The sequence below is a fragment of the Corapipo altera genome, unplaced genomic scaffold (assembly GCF_003945725.1).
Source record: "Corapipo altera isolate COAL_440 unplaced genomic scaffold, ASM394572v1 112, whole genome shotgun sequence".
Classification (NCBI taxonomy): domain Eukaryota; kingdom Metazoa; phylum Chordata; class Aves; order Passeriformes; family Pipridae; genus Corapipo; species Corapipo altera.
The window spans coordinates 8,793,868-8,809,309 of record NW_020884899.1 but is presented as its reverse complement, the minus strand read 5'-3'; the positions used below and the strand labels follow the sequence as shown (position 1 = coordinate 8,809,309).

The window sequence follows — 15,442 nt, the reverse complement described above, 5'->3', positions numbered from 1 at the left end:
AAACTTGGCTGGTTGACTCTGTTCTTATGCAATATCTACTTTTGTCTGCTTACCCCCACCTCTGCAGCAGCCTCTTCTTCTCCACCAACATTTTTGAAGTGTAAATGGTGATAAAAGCATAAATAAAGTTTTCTTCCAGAGAGGGTGAGAGGAACTGGTAAGGAAAGTGCATGAAATGTGAGTGACTGAGAGCAATGGCAATTAGAAGGAACCAAAGGGCAGCTGGGTTGGAACTCTGGGAGGGCAGTGGCCTCAGCTGACACTTATTCAGAAGATTTGATAATCTGTTAACAAGGAATTTTAACCTCCAAGTGCAGACACACAGGTGTTGCTGACAAGAAACTCAAGCAACTAGAAGGAAAAAATACAGAGGGTAACTTTTTAGATGTGAATTCCTGTCAGCCTTTGGCACCTGATCATTAGTGCTGGTACTCAGTATAGAGCAAAAATATTTGGCAGTTTGAAAATCGTGCCCACACATAATTATTGTGCTGGCAGTCACTGTATTCAACAAGATCATGCAAAGAAGTGCATGGTAATTTCTGACAAAAAGAAAGGCAACTCCTCCAGCCACTTCTTTATGCTACTGTGAGAACACAGGAACATAAAGGTGATTGCTTTCTTTTCTGCCACTACCCTAAAATTAAGCCTTTCCCCACTGACACTCACTTGGCTTAACACCTCTGAGTTGATGAGCACATCAACCTCTTTCAGTTCCTCTTCAATCATCTCAGAGACAGCTGGAGCAAAACTGAAGTCAGGCAAACAGGCCACTGAGGAGCTGGCTGTAAAGAAATTACTATTTCCTTAGTAGAAGAGTCACAATATAAATTTCACATCAGACCTCTATATTTTTAAATATTTTCATTTTTCTTTCTTATTCCATGCAAAAAACCTCAGTCACTGTCTTCTACTGACACTTCATTTTGAGACAGAATGCAATTCACTCCCCTAAGTTACCAGAGAGGGAATCTCTTCAAGCTCCTGAATAGTGAACAAAACATGAGAAAAATCTATACTAGACTGCAGGACAAACTACCCAGTTGAGCTGAGTTGTCTTGGGACAGGTGAAGTCAGGGGGAAAAACTAAAAGAGAAAAAAATGCAAGAAAAGAAAAAGAACTTCAGTTACAGCAGAAATAATGCAGTTTTAATGGACCATGGAATATCAGATACCCAGCAAGAAGATGACCTTTTCTCCAGTGCTGAAATAACAAAGCCACAGAACACAAACAGTGATAAACCAACTTCAACTTTACAAAATCAATTTATGTGAGAATAAAAGAACAAAAGACATGACCTTTTCTTTGCTATTAAATAAACTAAATCCATTCTACTGAAGTCTTCTTTTTGAACAAAAGTTATTGCCTGACCTTTCTTATTCCAGTGCAGGATGCCAAGTGATTGGGCAAAGCATTTTAAGCTCTTTTGTTCTTCCTAAATCAGAGGTTTGTGCCACCACAGAGGGGAAAACAGTGCAGATCCTTCCTAACCCCAGCACAGGAGCTTCTGTAGGTACCACCAGAGACCTGTAACATGACCCAAAGACGTGGGGCAAAGACCACACAGGCTGGTGCTGGAATAGGACTGGGTATCCAAACCAGCCCTGTATCTCCACAGGATCCTCCAACACACAGGTATCAGTTCTTGACCTGCACAGTGAAGGCTATTAAAGGTGATCTGTGTTAATGGAACATTATTACATCAACACTGAGATTTTATACCTAACACTGATACAATTTTGTATGATATTCTCAAAGAATCAGAGGCACAAAATGCATTTCCTGAAATTATCCCTTTCTGTGATATTACCACGAGATGAGTTCTTAGTAATTTATTGGATTCTCTACACTAACTGTTCTATAAACAGTACAAAATAAAAATATAACGTAAATGAATGATAATTACATAATATAATGTCAGTCTAAACATAATTTTACCTGTAGTTTTTCTCTTGTGGGGTCAGTGTCCAAATAATGTTCAACAGGCGGATGTTGCTGACTGGGATAACTGCAAAATAGGTTTATTCACTGAAAATAGAAACATCATTATTTCCAATCCTTCTAATCCCAAGATCCATCTGTGAGCAAGATATTTTATCTGATGTACAAAAAACATATGCATGTGCATTTGCATACATGGAAATGTGTAAAAATACACACATTAATTCCCAAGGCTGCTCTGTTAAACACTGTCAGTAAGGTGCTGCTCATGCACCATCCTGTGGTTTAACAGGACAGACTCACAGTCACAGGAATCCTGACTGACTGGAAATCAAGAATCATTTTCTGAGACAGACAAATCACTTTATTATGAGAAAAAACTCCTGGCTTCTGAAAGGGGATTAGTGTATTACAGGCAGTATCATCATTTTCATCTTTGCTCGGGTTTCCATCCTCCAGTTTTCTCTTTTTTATCATTGAAAAACTGCCAGTGAGATGAACATGGAACACAACTAATCTGATGGCTCCTGGGGGCAGGAGAGCAGTTGTGCTCAGCTAAACAGAATTTTGAAAAAGTTGACCAAGAAATCTTTGAGATCAGGGAAGAAGGACAGGAGAACATCAGGACTGAGAATTGTATCTCCTGGGTGTGAAATATTAGTGCTCAAAACTCAGAATCTGAGATCATATGTCTGCATGTAGTATAGAAGGGACAATCTTTTGCCAAAAACCATAGAGAAGGTGGAGATAAAAAGTGCTGGTATCTTCAGAGCTGAAGAACAAAGAGCATTAGTGACCATGAGGATCTATGACACTGCTAAGCCAGGGCCTGCCCATCTATTGCTCCCAAGAGCTCTGAGACCCCTGAATAAAAGCCCCAGGGTCCTGTGAAAAAGTACATTTACTGATACATGCAATCTTCTTCTGGATAAAGAAGGGTTGCCATGGCAACCCTGAATGAATTCAGCACATCACCTGCACACAAAGTCTATCTGCAAGGGCTCTCTGGAAAGTTGGGGGTTTGTCTGCTTCTACTTAGGGGTCCCTGGAAATTGTACCAAGGTCCTCCAAGGAAGGATTGCACAGGAAATGGATGGAACTTCTGCAACCACCAGATCAAAGGCTGCTCAGAGGTACAATTATCTGTGTAAAAGGAGAGCACTGTATTTTTCTTGACAAAGATTTTCAAATAGCAGTAAAGACTGGAGAGTCTTATGTGTGCAGGGGACAAATAAGGCCTGGAAGCTTTCTGTGACAAGACAAACATGCCAGGGTTGTTAATCTTTTTGCTAATGAAGCCTCATGTTTGGATTTCCTGACCTGCTACATCAGTTTCCTTCTTTACAGAATAAGGGAAAAGCAAAGAACCAAAAATTGGAATCAAATACAATGGAAGAACAAGTTGTTTAGAAGCAACGACAAGTAGGGGCAAAAACGAACTGCAAAACCAACTAAAACATATGGAGAAATGCAGGTAGAAACTGTAGAAATAGATAAAATTCAATTCAGCTTCTTGTCAAAGTGTAGCAGAGAACATGAGATAAAATCCAGAAGTTTCTGTTCTATATGCACTGCCCCTGGTCTCTCAACTCTGTAAAGTTTGTGAAACGCTGGTGTGCCAAAGGGCCTTGTGAGATGACCAAAACTTCAGTTTGGTAAAACATTTCAAATACAAGAAAAAAATTAGCACAGTGTTTACTGCAGCTAAAGCAAGGCCACATGGGAGCAAAGAGAAGTTTCTTTGCAGCCTTTGTCTGAAGTATCACCTTGAGCAGCTCCCCACAACAAGGATGCCCTTTGAAGTGCCATGGCCCAGGACTGGGGCATTCCAACCAAGGAGGTAAAATGTTCAACACTCCTTTGGATATTTCCACAAACATCCAGCCCTTTTGTGGATATAACCCACCCCTGAAGGAAGGGGCTGAAGGTTAAATAAATACCTGTGTTTGCTTCCTGCCACCTGGGGAACCTTCAAACAGAGGCTGGCAGTTTTGTTTAAACAAAATCAGCTTTCACAGAAATACATGACCAGAATGCAGCACTTGGTCAAAGAGCCTGAAACCTGCAGTGACATAAAATACCTCTCTCTTATGTAATACCAACATTTTGGGGAACAAAATGTTGGTATTAGAGGACAATTCACAAAGGCTAATTCCATTCAAAATGTGCAGATTCTTTCTCAGAAGCAACCACTGTGGACAAGCTTCCCCATGACAGCCCTTGTAACTACGTCTGTAAAATTTTGAAGTGAGAATTAAAGCACTTCTGCAAATACTGTTGTGTAAATTGAAGCCACAGTTCTATAATGAAAAAACACAACTATTTAAATAATATATATTTTCTTAAATTATTTGTAGAAATAATTCTACATTCATCTGTACTGGACTAGTTACTCTTCCAGGCTGCTCTGCACCCCAACTTCCAGCCCTGCCAAACCCAACAGATTCACATGGGGGCTGACTTTCCAAATGAGAAAGTCAATTACATTATAAACTTGCATTTGGCACAAAAACCATCTACAGAAAAAGCAGAGAATCCAAATCAATCAAACCCCAAAAGCTTCATTAAAATACACAGAAAGATTCACATGAGGGAGCTGCTCTTGTCTGAGGGCAGGGGGATGAACCTGGCAACTGTGACAGACCCTTCCAGGCCTGTTTTCTATTGACTTCCATTAATCTTTCTCCTTTTCAGGCACTCCTTTACACATCCGAGCCTATGTCAGGCTCAGGGTTTTTTCTTCTAATACACATGTCCATACACCCCACTTTTGTTTGCTCAGCCACCACCAGGGAGTTTTGTCTTGTGAGCAGTGAAGGTCTTTCAGTCACAGAGCAGCCCCAGCAGCCCAGCACTGCAGGGAAAACCTCACCTCAGAGAGCAACAGGGTCATTCACTTGGCACCAGAACAGCCAGTGGTCCCTTACAGACCTCTGCTTTAACCAAGTAGATAGAACTTATCCACATCACAATTTTAAGATACAAATCAGGCTGTTTTTTCTAAGCAGTGTTTTACAAAGCACAGCTCAGTGTTAGCACAGAGACCCACAGTCAGTTCGTCTCCAGCAGACACAACAGGCTGCTGACTCAGCTGTATTTTGATACTAATTATCTTTCACACAATGCAGAGGCACAGGAATTAACATTCTTCAAAACTAGAATAGGATTCTCTTCCCAGCAGCTAAAGAAGTAACACAGGCATAACAAGGATCTATGTGCAAAGTCAAGGTCCACACCATGAGAACATCAAATGCTACTGAACACATTTTAAAGAAACATTTTATGGATGTATTAACTTTCAAAGATTACTTAGTCAGTGAAAGTAGTTTCTTTGATAAGGGAGTCACTAAGAATTAAAGCCTCTGTCGATACAATGGGAAAGAATTGCATAAAATTGTGTATGTTTAGAACATGGTCTCACCAGTTACAGACATGGAAAAATATCAGAAAACAACCTGAATTATTTGGCATCTCTGAAACAATTTCTGTCACCCAGCTCTCCGAAGTGCCCAATGTCTCTAGTGAGGAGATAAAAATAGCAGGAATGCAACTATTTCAACAAACAATCAAAAATCCTAGAATGTTAAAACTAAGTTAAACTAGGCATCCAAAGTAGGTTGATTTATTTGAGCTATCTGTTCTTTTACTGACATGAGAAAAACCCCCAGACAAATAGAAATATTCAGAGCATGTTTATCCAATTTCTCCCATTTCTCCAAGTCCCAGAGATACCTGCTCCCTGCGGGTCAGAAGTGAGAATCATGGAGATTTTGCTCTTAAAAAAGCAACCCAATGCCCTTATAAACCAGTATCAGTTCAAGATACTACATGCACACTGTTATATTACAGTGTAAAATAATGCTAAAAATGTGTATTAATAGAGACATTTTCTTCAGAGACAGAACAACCACTGTTTGCACATGCTTTGAGGTGGAATGAAAGGAACCACAATGTACACATTCCTCTTTCACAAACACATCCTTAAGCCAATGCACTCAAGCATAGTATGTTTTTGATTGTGAGTGTGTCAAGATAACCCAAACGCCCCTGCCAGCAACACTCCATCCACTATATCACCATCAAACATGACATTTATTTTAAAAATATGAAAAACCCTAATAAACACACAGCAAAAAGCATTTTTATCTCACCCATAATATGCATTTATCATAAAATGTATTAGTATACAGAAGTCAGACAGTTGACACCTCCAGGAGGAATTAAAATGCAGGTTCTTGGGATAACTCATATTCCAGTTTGCTCTTCCTTCCAACATAGTAATTTAAACAAAAATACATTAAGTACCAATATTCCTGAAAAGACTTATAAACAATTTAGACAATTGTTTAGTAGAGTCATTCTCTCACAAAAAAAAAACCCAAACAAACCTTTGAACCTTAAGACAAACCAGACAGTACTTGGTATTATCTTTAGACTGGACAACCAAGTTCACACAATAAGCAGGATAAACCATCTAAATGAAAAACCACCATTGTAAAACCCATTTCCAGTTCTACCACAATACAAAATGCCCTCCCCCATTCTGTGTCCTCAGTGAAAAGTGTCCCATCTGCTGATCAGCACAAGAGACACCCTATGTCTGAATTTTTCTTTCAGAAGGGAATATTATACAGAAGGGCCTGTCTCTGGCCATCTCCTTCCAGCAGTTCCAAAGAGCAAAGGGGCAGGTGTTACCCCCAGCCCTCAAACTTCAGGCCACTGGTGATGAGGGACCTCAACAAACCAGTCCAAGCGAGGCACCAAACTGCCTCAGGAGACAGAAATGTGGGCATTGTAGTTATTTTCATTCTGATTAAAGGCATACACACACAGTGGTTGCTCTGTCTCTGAAGAAAATCTCTCCATAAATACACATTTTAGCTTTATTATACATAGGATGGAAGGATTGTAACATAACAACCTGGGTATCGAACTCTTGCAGTGACACTGCATGCCAACATCTGGGCTCATAACAAAGGGAGAGCTGCACGTCGTGTCTTTCATTACTATGTATAAATATTATAAGGAAGCCCTTATTAGCAGCAAGTGAATAATTTTCATTTTTTTGCCTAGAAAAGGCCACAGGTTTTAGGGCAGAGGATGCACCTTGTCCTGCACCGACCGAGCTCTGCAACAGGTCAATCCCAGTGTGGATGTGTCCAGTTCCGTCCCAGCGATGGCACCCAGGCCACGGCCACCACCGCTGCGGTATTTTTCTGTCAATCACCGCAAATACCACAACGACAGAACAGCTCTGCTCCAGCCGCCCGGGCTGGGTGCCCCTCAGGGAGACCCCCAAGGCGAGGGCCCGAGCCTCCCCTGGGGCCGGCGGGGGTGCGAAGACCCCTCACCTGCACCGTTTCGTGTCGCTGGGGGGTCGGGCGGTGGGATCTGGCTGCTTCCCGGCTGGATCCGGGCTCTGTCCCGGCTGGATTCGGACTGAGGGGGCGGGGCCGCTCCCGCCCCTCACGGCCCCGCCGCCCGCCAGGGGGCGCGCGCGCCCGCCTCCCAGCCCCGCCGTGACGTAAGCGGCGCGCGCCGCCGCGGTGCATGCCGGGCCGGCGGCGGGAACATGGCGAGCGACTTCTACCTGCGGTACTACGTGGGGCACAAGGGGAAGTTCGGGCACGAGTTCCTCGAGTTCGAGTTCCGCCCCGACGGTGAGAGCGGGCAGGGGCCGGGGGGCACCGGGAGGGACGGCTCTGCGCTCCCCGAGGGCTCGGGGCCGGGCCGCCCCGGCGGGGTTTAACGCGCGGCCTCTCCCCGCAGGGAAGCTGCGCTACGCCAACAACAGCAACTACAAGAACGATGTGATGATCCGCAAGGAGGTAAGTGAGGGGGGCGGCGGCGCGGGGCTCGGTTTCCCTGCTGGAATGGTGTGTGCAGGGGTTGTAGTTCCATGTTGGGATGTTGTGTCCAGGCTTACGTGCACAAGAGCGTGATGGAGGAGCTGAAGAGAATCATCGACGACAGTGAAATCACGAAGGAAGATGATGCTCTGTGGCCGCCTCCGGACAGGGTGGGCCGGCAGGTGGGTGCATCTAATCGATGCTTTAATTTCCGTGGGTAGCTCCTTGGAAGCATAACAGAACTTTTCCCTCGAGGCTGTGTTGATTCCAGCCAAAAGGGAAACAATACTACCTTAAAACCTGAGCAGTGACTCAATGGCAGCTTTGCTGTGGGAGTTAATATGATTCACAGACCTGCTGCACTCAATGTCTCTGTAATAGAAATTTGTAAAAAAAAAAAAAAGTTATCACAGTACTTAAGTATTTCGGTAACTTGTACCACAAAGCTGTAGAGTTCCCATAACCTTTTATTTTTCAGGAGCTTGAGATAGTAATTGGTGACGAGCACATCTCCTTTACCACGTCAAAAATCGGTTCACTCATTGACGTAAATCAGTCCAAGTACGTACCCTGCTTTTTTAAGTTGCTGTTGTTTTTATTTACCAGTCACTGGGTATCTGTATTTTACATTGTTTCAAGGTACAGATCAGTTCCTGGGGACACTGCTCTGTGTTGCAGTGTAATGTACCAGCTGCCTTTAGACTGTGGCATTACACATATTTTCAAATACCTTGCTATAGGAACCCTGTCAGATGTGTTCATAGGCCAAACTGACCTGCTATTCACCTGTCTGCATCACTGTCTTTGGGAGAACCGAGATTTCTGTATTTCACCAAAGCTGAAAAGATTGGCTGTCATGGTTGGTTGGGTTTTTTTTAATCCTTAGTGCTGTTGCTACTTGGCTTTCATGAAAAAAAATGCACATTTTGTCAAGGCTTAAAATATGCAAACCTGGAATGCAAAATGTTTTATCAGTCAATGTAGAATGAAAAAAAATCTGTTCATGTCTAAAGTGACTTCCAAAAAGTTTCCTTACAGGCTTTGGGTTTTTTAAAATAGGTTAGTTCTATAAACTCTTCTAAAAGAGCATCAGTCTTAAACTTCTTTTGTTTTCTTTCCTTCTCTTGTGCACTGCAGAGATCCAGAAGGTTTGAGAGTATTCTACTACCTGGTCCAGGACCTTAAATGTCTCGTCTTCAGCCTTATTGGACTGCACTTCAAGATTAAGCCAATTTAAATCAGACAAATTGAAGTTTGTATTACAGTCTGTATGGGGGAATGGGAGGGGGGGAGTATGCTGTTCCAGCTCGTCAGGGTTTCTGGCCTGGAGCTTTTATGTATTTCAGATTTTTTGTTGTTGTTGTTAAAAACTGTCAGTGAGTGTCCTTATTAAAAGGATGAGATTTCTTTTTAATTTTTGAGTTGTGAGAGACTGAATTCCTAATACTTCTTTCAGCATGATACACTCAGGGTATGTGACATCACTTGTATCACGCACATCCTATATTTCTCTGTCTACACAGCAGTAGGAAATGGAATTAAGCCTGGCTCTGTGAAACGAAACTTCAGCCAGCTGTCAGGATAAACCTATGTTACTGTCCTGAGCTGGCTATTCTGTTGGCCAGCCCAAAAGTGCAAACCAGCTGACTGCACATGGTACCTGGTGGTAGCAGACATGCATCACCTTCCTCATGTCCTCATGTCCTGTGCTCACCCGTTTGCCCCCAGCGCACAGGTGGACAACAGGCCCCCAGGAGCCACCCAGGATCTGCACTGACGCTCCCACCCAGCTTTGGAAAAGCTTGAAGAGCAACGTAGAATGTATTTAGTTAAGTTCTAGTCTAGCAGATCTGCTGTGCAGCATTAATTAAAAGACTTTGAGGGGTCTGAGACTCCCTGAGGGGTCTGAGACTCCCTGTGGGCTCTGAGGTTGTTCCCCACAGCAGCGCTGCCAAACTGTGCCCTTGCTTTCTCTGGCACATCTACATTTCTTAAGTCAGTAGCCACTGCGATTAAAAAACAATTGTGGTTAAATGGCTTTTTAAAGATGAAAATCCCCATTGCCGGTGCCGGCCCCTCCCGCGTTCCCGCCCCTCGCCGGGGCGGTGACGGGCGCCATCTTGGCTGAGGGCAAGCGCGGCTTCGCGTCGGCTTCAGCCCGGCAGGGAGCGCCGGGCGCGGCCGCCATCTTGGCTGAGGGCACGGCCTCGCCGGGGCAGAGGGAGAAGAGAATTCCACAAAAATTCCACGGAGGAGCGGCCGGAGACCCGCGCGGCCATGGGGGTAGGTGGGACCGCGGCCGGGCCGGGCCGGGCCGATGTGATCCGGGCTGACGCCGCTCCCGCCGCTCCTTGCCTTGCAGAGGATCGGGCTGCAGCTCCGCGCCACGCTGGAGAACATCACCCGGCTGCGGGCCGAGGGCGAGGACTTCCGATGGTACCTCAAGGTGCGGCGGGGCCGGGGCCGCCGGGGGTGTCACATCCCGCGTTAGTGACAGCTCTCAGCTCTCTGACTTCTGTTTTCCAGCTGAAATGTGCGAATTGCGGCGAAGTCTCTGAGAAGTGGCAGTACCTCCGGCTGATGGTGCGTGTCCCTCTGGTAACCTGCCTCTTACACACATATTAGCATCAGGAATGGGACAACTTGCACTTTAGACGAGTTTTTCAATTGCTATATGCAGTTAGAAACGCTGTCATATTCCATACTAAAAAAAAAAATTTGGATACTGTTAATTAAAATATGCCATTGGAATGGTGACTGTTAGTGAGCAAGTATTTACATCTGCTCTAAAAAAACCAACTTTCTGTAAAAATAAAATTTGAAAACAAATTTTGAAGTGGTATCAGAATAAGGTTGTGCCTGTAAATATTTCTCTGATGCTGATGGAATATTTCTGGAGAAATTTAGGTAATTCAAGGTGAGTTAAGCGTGCTAAATTAGCACTTGGAAACTGAAAAAGCAGGATGAAAGATAAAGGATAAGAGAAGGTTCCATTCTTCAGAATGATGATCCTTTTTTCTTGCATAATACTGTGTGGCAAGAATGTATTTTGAGGAATTAATAGAACATGCCTATGTGGACCAAGACATAACTATCCACTATTCCCTGTTTTAAGTCTAGAACAGAATTACTCTTTGATAATCGCAGCTTCTTGAATTACTAACCTCTTGTTTAAAAAAAAGCTGCCTTGTGGCAGTATTTTTAAGAAGTGAAAGACTGTTGTAAAAACTGCTTTACCTTTGCAGAGGTTTCCAGTGGCTCAGCTGAAGTGCAGTCACAAATGTCTCTGCTGTCCTGGTTTTTAGGACAGTGCTCCCCTGAAGGGCGGCCGAGGCAGCGCCACGATGGTGCAGAAGTGCAAGCTGTGCTCCAGGGAGAACTCCATCGGTACGTGCTTACATGTTTAACAGGCACCATCCACTTGTCACTTTTTCTCCCAAGTTTATTTTTTAGTCCCCATTTTTGCTTGTAAAGAGCATTCACCAGGGATTTCTTCCCTTGCACACCAGTGCTCTAGTTCACAACAGGTGCACACTCGACCTCACGCTCATGAAGGAGACAGCAAGGCCTGGTGAGTCCAGGTTTCTGCATGAACAGAACTCATCTGCAATGTCATTTTACAAAGCATGCATATTTTTTTTTTGCATTGGTAAGGTAACAAAATGGTGCAGTGTAAACTTCTCAGGAGAAGGGAGAAAAAGTGAAGGCCTTCTACCTTCTGAAGGCCAGCTGCAGGAAATGCTTGGTGACTTTGTTTCTTTTACTTTGGATAAGGAAATTTCTTTGAAAGGAGAACCTGGTGCTTGGTTTGTGATGAATAAAACTGAAGACATAATGCAACTCACTTTTACACTTTTTTTTTGTTTTAGATATTTTAAGTCAGACAATCAAGCCTTACAATGTAAGTTTGTTTCCTCTTCTATATAAAAAGTGAGAGATAAATAAGCATTAATACTATTTTGAGTTTTTGCTTTATCATCCTCTTTCAAGAACACAAAAGAAGCTGGTATTGTTCCCTGACAGAAATTGTCTCTTGTAGACTCCTGCACAGAGTCTCAAGTGTAGAATAATCTGATACATTTCATAAGCCAACACAGAACTGTATCACTCAAATTAGAGGTGGTTAGGCCTGTATTAGCAAAGAAATTCTAGTTAATGACCACCTATTAAATGAGCCCTAGGCTTTTGCTGTCACTTGGGGCATCAGAGATGACAGTACTGCCTTTAAAGCAGTCCATTCCTAAACTAATGCTTGTCACTGTCTCTATTAGATGGAAACTAATGGAATTCTGGCTCAATTACAGGCTGAAGACAGTGAGAAATTCAAGACAATAGTAGAGTTTGAATGCCGAGGTCTGGAACCGGTTGACTTTCAACCACAGGTGAGTTCTTACTTGTGATTTGTTTCTCAGTTTTTAAAAACACTTCTTGCAGACTCTAGAATGATAAAATACACACTGTTTGAAATGGTTCTGGAACATCCTAGACCTCCCCAAATTCCCATTCTCCCCATGGGATTCCCATCCACTTTTCTTCTATTTCATTTGACTCCAAACAAACCCGAAACCCCGTGATCAGACAACACTAACAACTCTGGTATTCTTTGTGCCAGGAAGATCTAACACTAGGCACACCTTGGAGTCTTACTCCACCTGCCTTACAGGTGACTCAGCACTGCTCACCTGAACTCACCTGAGAGGTCTTCATTGCTCAGGTTATTGCAGAAGAGTCTTTCCTGAGAAGAATTGTGAGAGTGCAGCGTTAGACAGAGCACCACCGTGCTCCTTGCTATGTTACAGAGAGCACATGCAGTTCAGGTTATGAACACGATTCAGTGTATGCCCTCTAAAAACCAAACAAATTTCCTTTGGGATTTGACATCACCAAAGCCACAGGGAGTGAATATTGGCAGTTTTCCATGTGAAACTTAAGCAAAGGCTGAAGATCACCGGCACTTAGAGGCTGTTGCAAAGCACACCTCAAGGTTCAGAGTTAAAGGATTTCTTCAGGGCCACACCAGTCTGCAGTGACTCATCTGCTTGTGCACGGTCATGCCTGTTAACTCCCTGCTATATTTAACGTATTATTCCAGTCGGATTAGGTGTAAATAGACTGACAGATATAAACCTGTCTTATCCTTCCCTCAGACTGTGATGCTGGGCTAAGAAACAGCCCAAAGAAGCCAATCCTACAACGAATTTGATATAAATAGAATCCCCACTGCAGAGTGCTGCAGGAGGTCTTTATCTGTTTATTTAAGTGAAGCCCATCTTTCAGAGGAACAGAGTGGTTATTAGTTTATCCCTGTTTGAAAGCTATGCAGCCAGACCTAGGAACTCACACCTCAAGAAAAATCTATGGGAAGACTACAAAATATAGATGTTTATAGCTTCATTAAAGCTTTTAATTTAATCTAAATTTGGTGTCTGCACTTGACTGGAGAGTATACTGAATTCTTGAAGAGGTATTTGAGTGAATTTTCTGATGCCTATAATCAGTAAATGAGAATTTTCTGATGCATGTATGACTTCTGCAGTTCCAAACAGTTCTGTAAAGTGCTTTATATTTGACATGATCCAAGCCAGCCTGGCTTCTCCACAGCCTTACATCTGGCTTTTGATTAGCCCCATGGCCATAGTATTACAGTATTTTCTCCCTATTCTTGGTAGACATAATACAAACACACCTGAAGTCAATTTAAAGTGGCTTAAGGCTTGCATGTCTTATTTAAATTGTAGTTATCTAAAAAAAGAAAGCAGAGAAAGTATCCTTTGATTCTCCGGATATACACCCTCCTTTTAGACCTAGTACAGAAGGGTGTAATTCCAGTCACGTGGCTCCTTGTTCCTTGGAGGGCTGGTGAGTGGCTCCAGGTGGCAAAAGCAGGGCTTCTTTTATTTTTCTAGTGTTTGTTCTGTACTGCAGCTCTGCAGTTTTGCCCCGTGATGCTGATCTTCCTCTCCCCCCCAGCAGTTCCCTTGAGATGGGCTTCCAACAGTTCTAGAAGGGCCACTGTGCCCTGCAGATCACTCTCCTCATGTTAGATCTGACCCACTCTGTGGTTTATTTAACTCCCAAGTGCTTAACCTTCCTTCAGATCCTGAAATATTTTAAAATCATGTGGCTTACTTTGCACATTCTTACACAGCTAAATGTCTCACTGGCATTAGTGGGATTTCTCTATCAAAAATGCAAGTGTAGATCCTTTGCAGAGAACCAGGAAGAAACATGGATTTTTAACCACTTATTAATAAAATTCTGTAGTTAGAAATGGCAATGTAAGAAACCTTCCTGTATGCTACAGAGTGGCTGGGATTTTTAAACATACAATTAAATTTTATGCTGAGTTACTTTCTTTAAATATGTTTCAATGATCATATTTATTATTTTCTTGGTACAACTTACTTTTAAAAACTTTCTGCAAATGTATTTGCAGGCAGGGTTTGCTGCTGAAGGTGCAGAATCTGGCACACCTTTCAATGACATAAACCTGTTGGAAAAGGTATGTTGTCTTAGTTTCATTAGTAAATCTAATTATTTAGCTTGCTTTCCCCAAGTCACTAGTGCAAAATACACACCCTGCTCTTTCCTGTAGCCACAGGAAAGTCATAGCTGGAGAGAGGAACTGCATCAACTATGAACAACCAGCATTACCAAGTGTCATTTTAGAAGTAGGTATTTGATAACTTAGCAGCTGGCAAAGGTAGAAATGCTACTTTTATTTAAGTCACTCAAGAATTCCAGAGAGCAGGAACCTGGAATATTAAATGGCTGGGGTCACGAGAGCGGTGAATTGATTTTTCTAGGAAGGTCCCTGCACATTTTCCTGTGCACAGAGGTATTAAAAAGTAATACAGACACTGTCCTTCAAAGCTCAGGACAATGACACCAGCATTTGCAAATCTTCCTTGGCTGTGAGCAGGAATGTCAAGGTCAAATCTGTTCCCTGGTATCCTACTTGGCAGGGATCTGCATATCTGCTTACCCACCTGACTAAGGTATTGTGAATGATAGATAATCCTTTCACCTGCCATGGCTGCTGTCTTGTCCACTACAGGCTGTGGACTGCATATGAAAAAACCTACAACATTATGTAAATAAAACCACTGAGACTGAAGGTCATTTAATTTCAGGTCGGTGCTTTTGCTTCTCTCACCTGTCAGAACTTAACTTGGTGACTGCACAGTGCTTTCCACAGAAGTCTAAGACCCAAATTTTGAGTAACATTTGGTTTCAGTTTGAATTCCAGTCTGTGTGCATTCTGTCCTCTGTGACTAACACTGTGAAATCTTATTTCCTGCAGGATTGGAACGACTATGATGAAAAAACAAAGGAATCTGTTGGGATCTATGAAGTTACCCACAAATTTGTAAAATGCTGAAGTTCACAGCCCTAATAAATCTTGACATGCTTATTGATGGAGGAGCTGTATCCATCAGATAAAAAAAGGAACTCCAAGGAAACTTTGTATCTGGCTGCACTTCAGAAATGGAAACCTAATTTCATAGAATCATTAAGGTTGGAAAAGACCTCCAAGATCACCAAGTCTGACCTTTGGCCAACATCACTAAGTTGTATTTACTGTCCCCAGCATTCTCTAATAAAATATTTTCCAGAGAGCACTTGGAGATGGCCTCAGTACAAACTGAAA

At 42.9% G+C, this 15,442-nt stretch overlaps 2 protein-coding genes and 1 long non-coding RNA gene across 5 annotated transcripts; 2 read left to right on the top strand and 1 right to left on the bottom strand.

The window, feature by feature from the left end:
• Positions 1-604: 604 nt before the first annotated feature.
• On the bottom strand, positions 605-7,422 carry LOC113950025. Its single transcript, XR_003528635.1, has 3 exons — positions 7,294-7,422; positions 1,940-2,029; positions 605-1,623 (listed from the first exon to the last, which is right to left on the bottom strand). It is a non-coding gene; the product is annotated as an uncharacterized LOC113950025 (long non-coding RNA).
• Positions 7,423-7,475: 53 nt separating this feature from the next.
• Positions 7,476-9,210, top strand: MAGOH (mago homolog, exon junction complex subunit). Its single transcript, XM_027649283.1, has 5 exons — positions 7,476-7,602; positions 7,712-7,770; positions 7,863-7,973; positions 8,270-8,352; positions 8,929-9,210. The coding sequence occupies exons 1-5, from the start codon at positions 7,515-7,517 to the stop codon at positions 9,026-9,028; spliced, it is 441 nt and encodes a 146-aa protein (XP_027505084.1). The 5' UTR covers positions 7,476-7,514; the 3' UTR covers positions 9,029-9,210.
• Positions 9,211-9,876: 666 nt separating this feature from the next.
• Positions 9,877-15,413, top strand: CZIB (CXXC motif containing zinc binding protein). 3 transcript variants are annotated; one of them, XM_027649281.1, is made up of 8 exons: positions 9,877-10,074; positions 10,154-10,227; positions 10,318-10,374; positions 11,097-11,178; positions 11,661-11,692; positions 12,096-12,173; positions 14,228-14,293; positions 15,095-15,413. In XM_027649281.1, exons 2-8 carry the CDS (start codon positions 10,225-10,227, stop codon positions 15,170-15,172), a joined length of 396 nt encoding a protein of 131 aa, XP_027505082.1. In that variant the 5' UTR covers positions 9,877-10,074; positions 10,154-10,224; the 3' UTR covers positions 15,173-15,413. The 3 variants fall into 3 exon arrangements, with proteins under 3 accessions (XP_027505082.1, XP_027505080.1, XP_027505081.1); XM_027649279.1 differs by having other exon boundaries at positions 9,934-10,074; positions 10,154-10,237; XM_027649280.1 differs by lacking the exon at positions 10,154-10,227 and having other exon boundaries at positions 9,938-10,074.
• Positions 15,414-15,442: the final 29 nt, after the last annotated feature.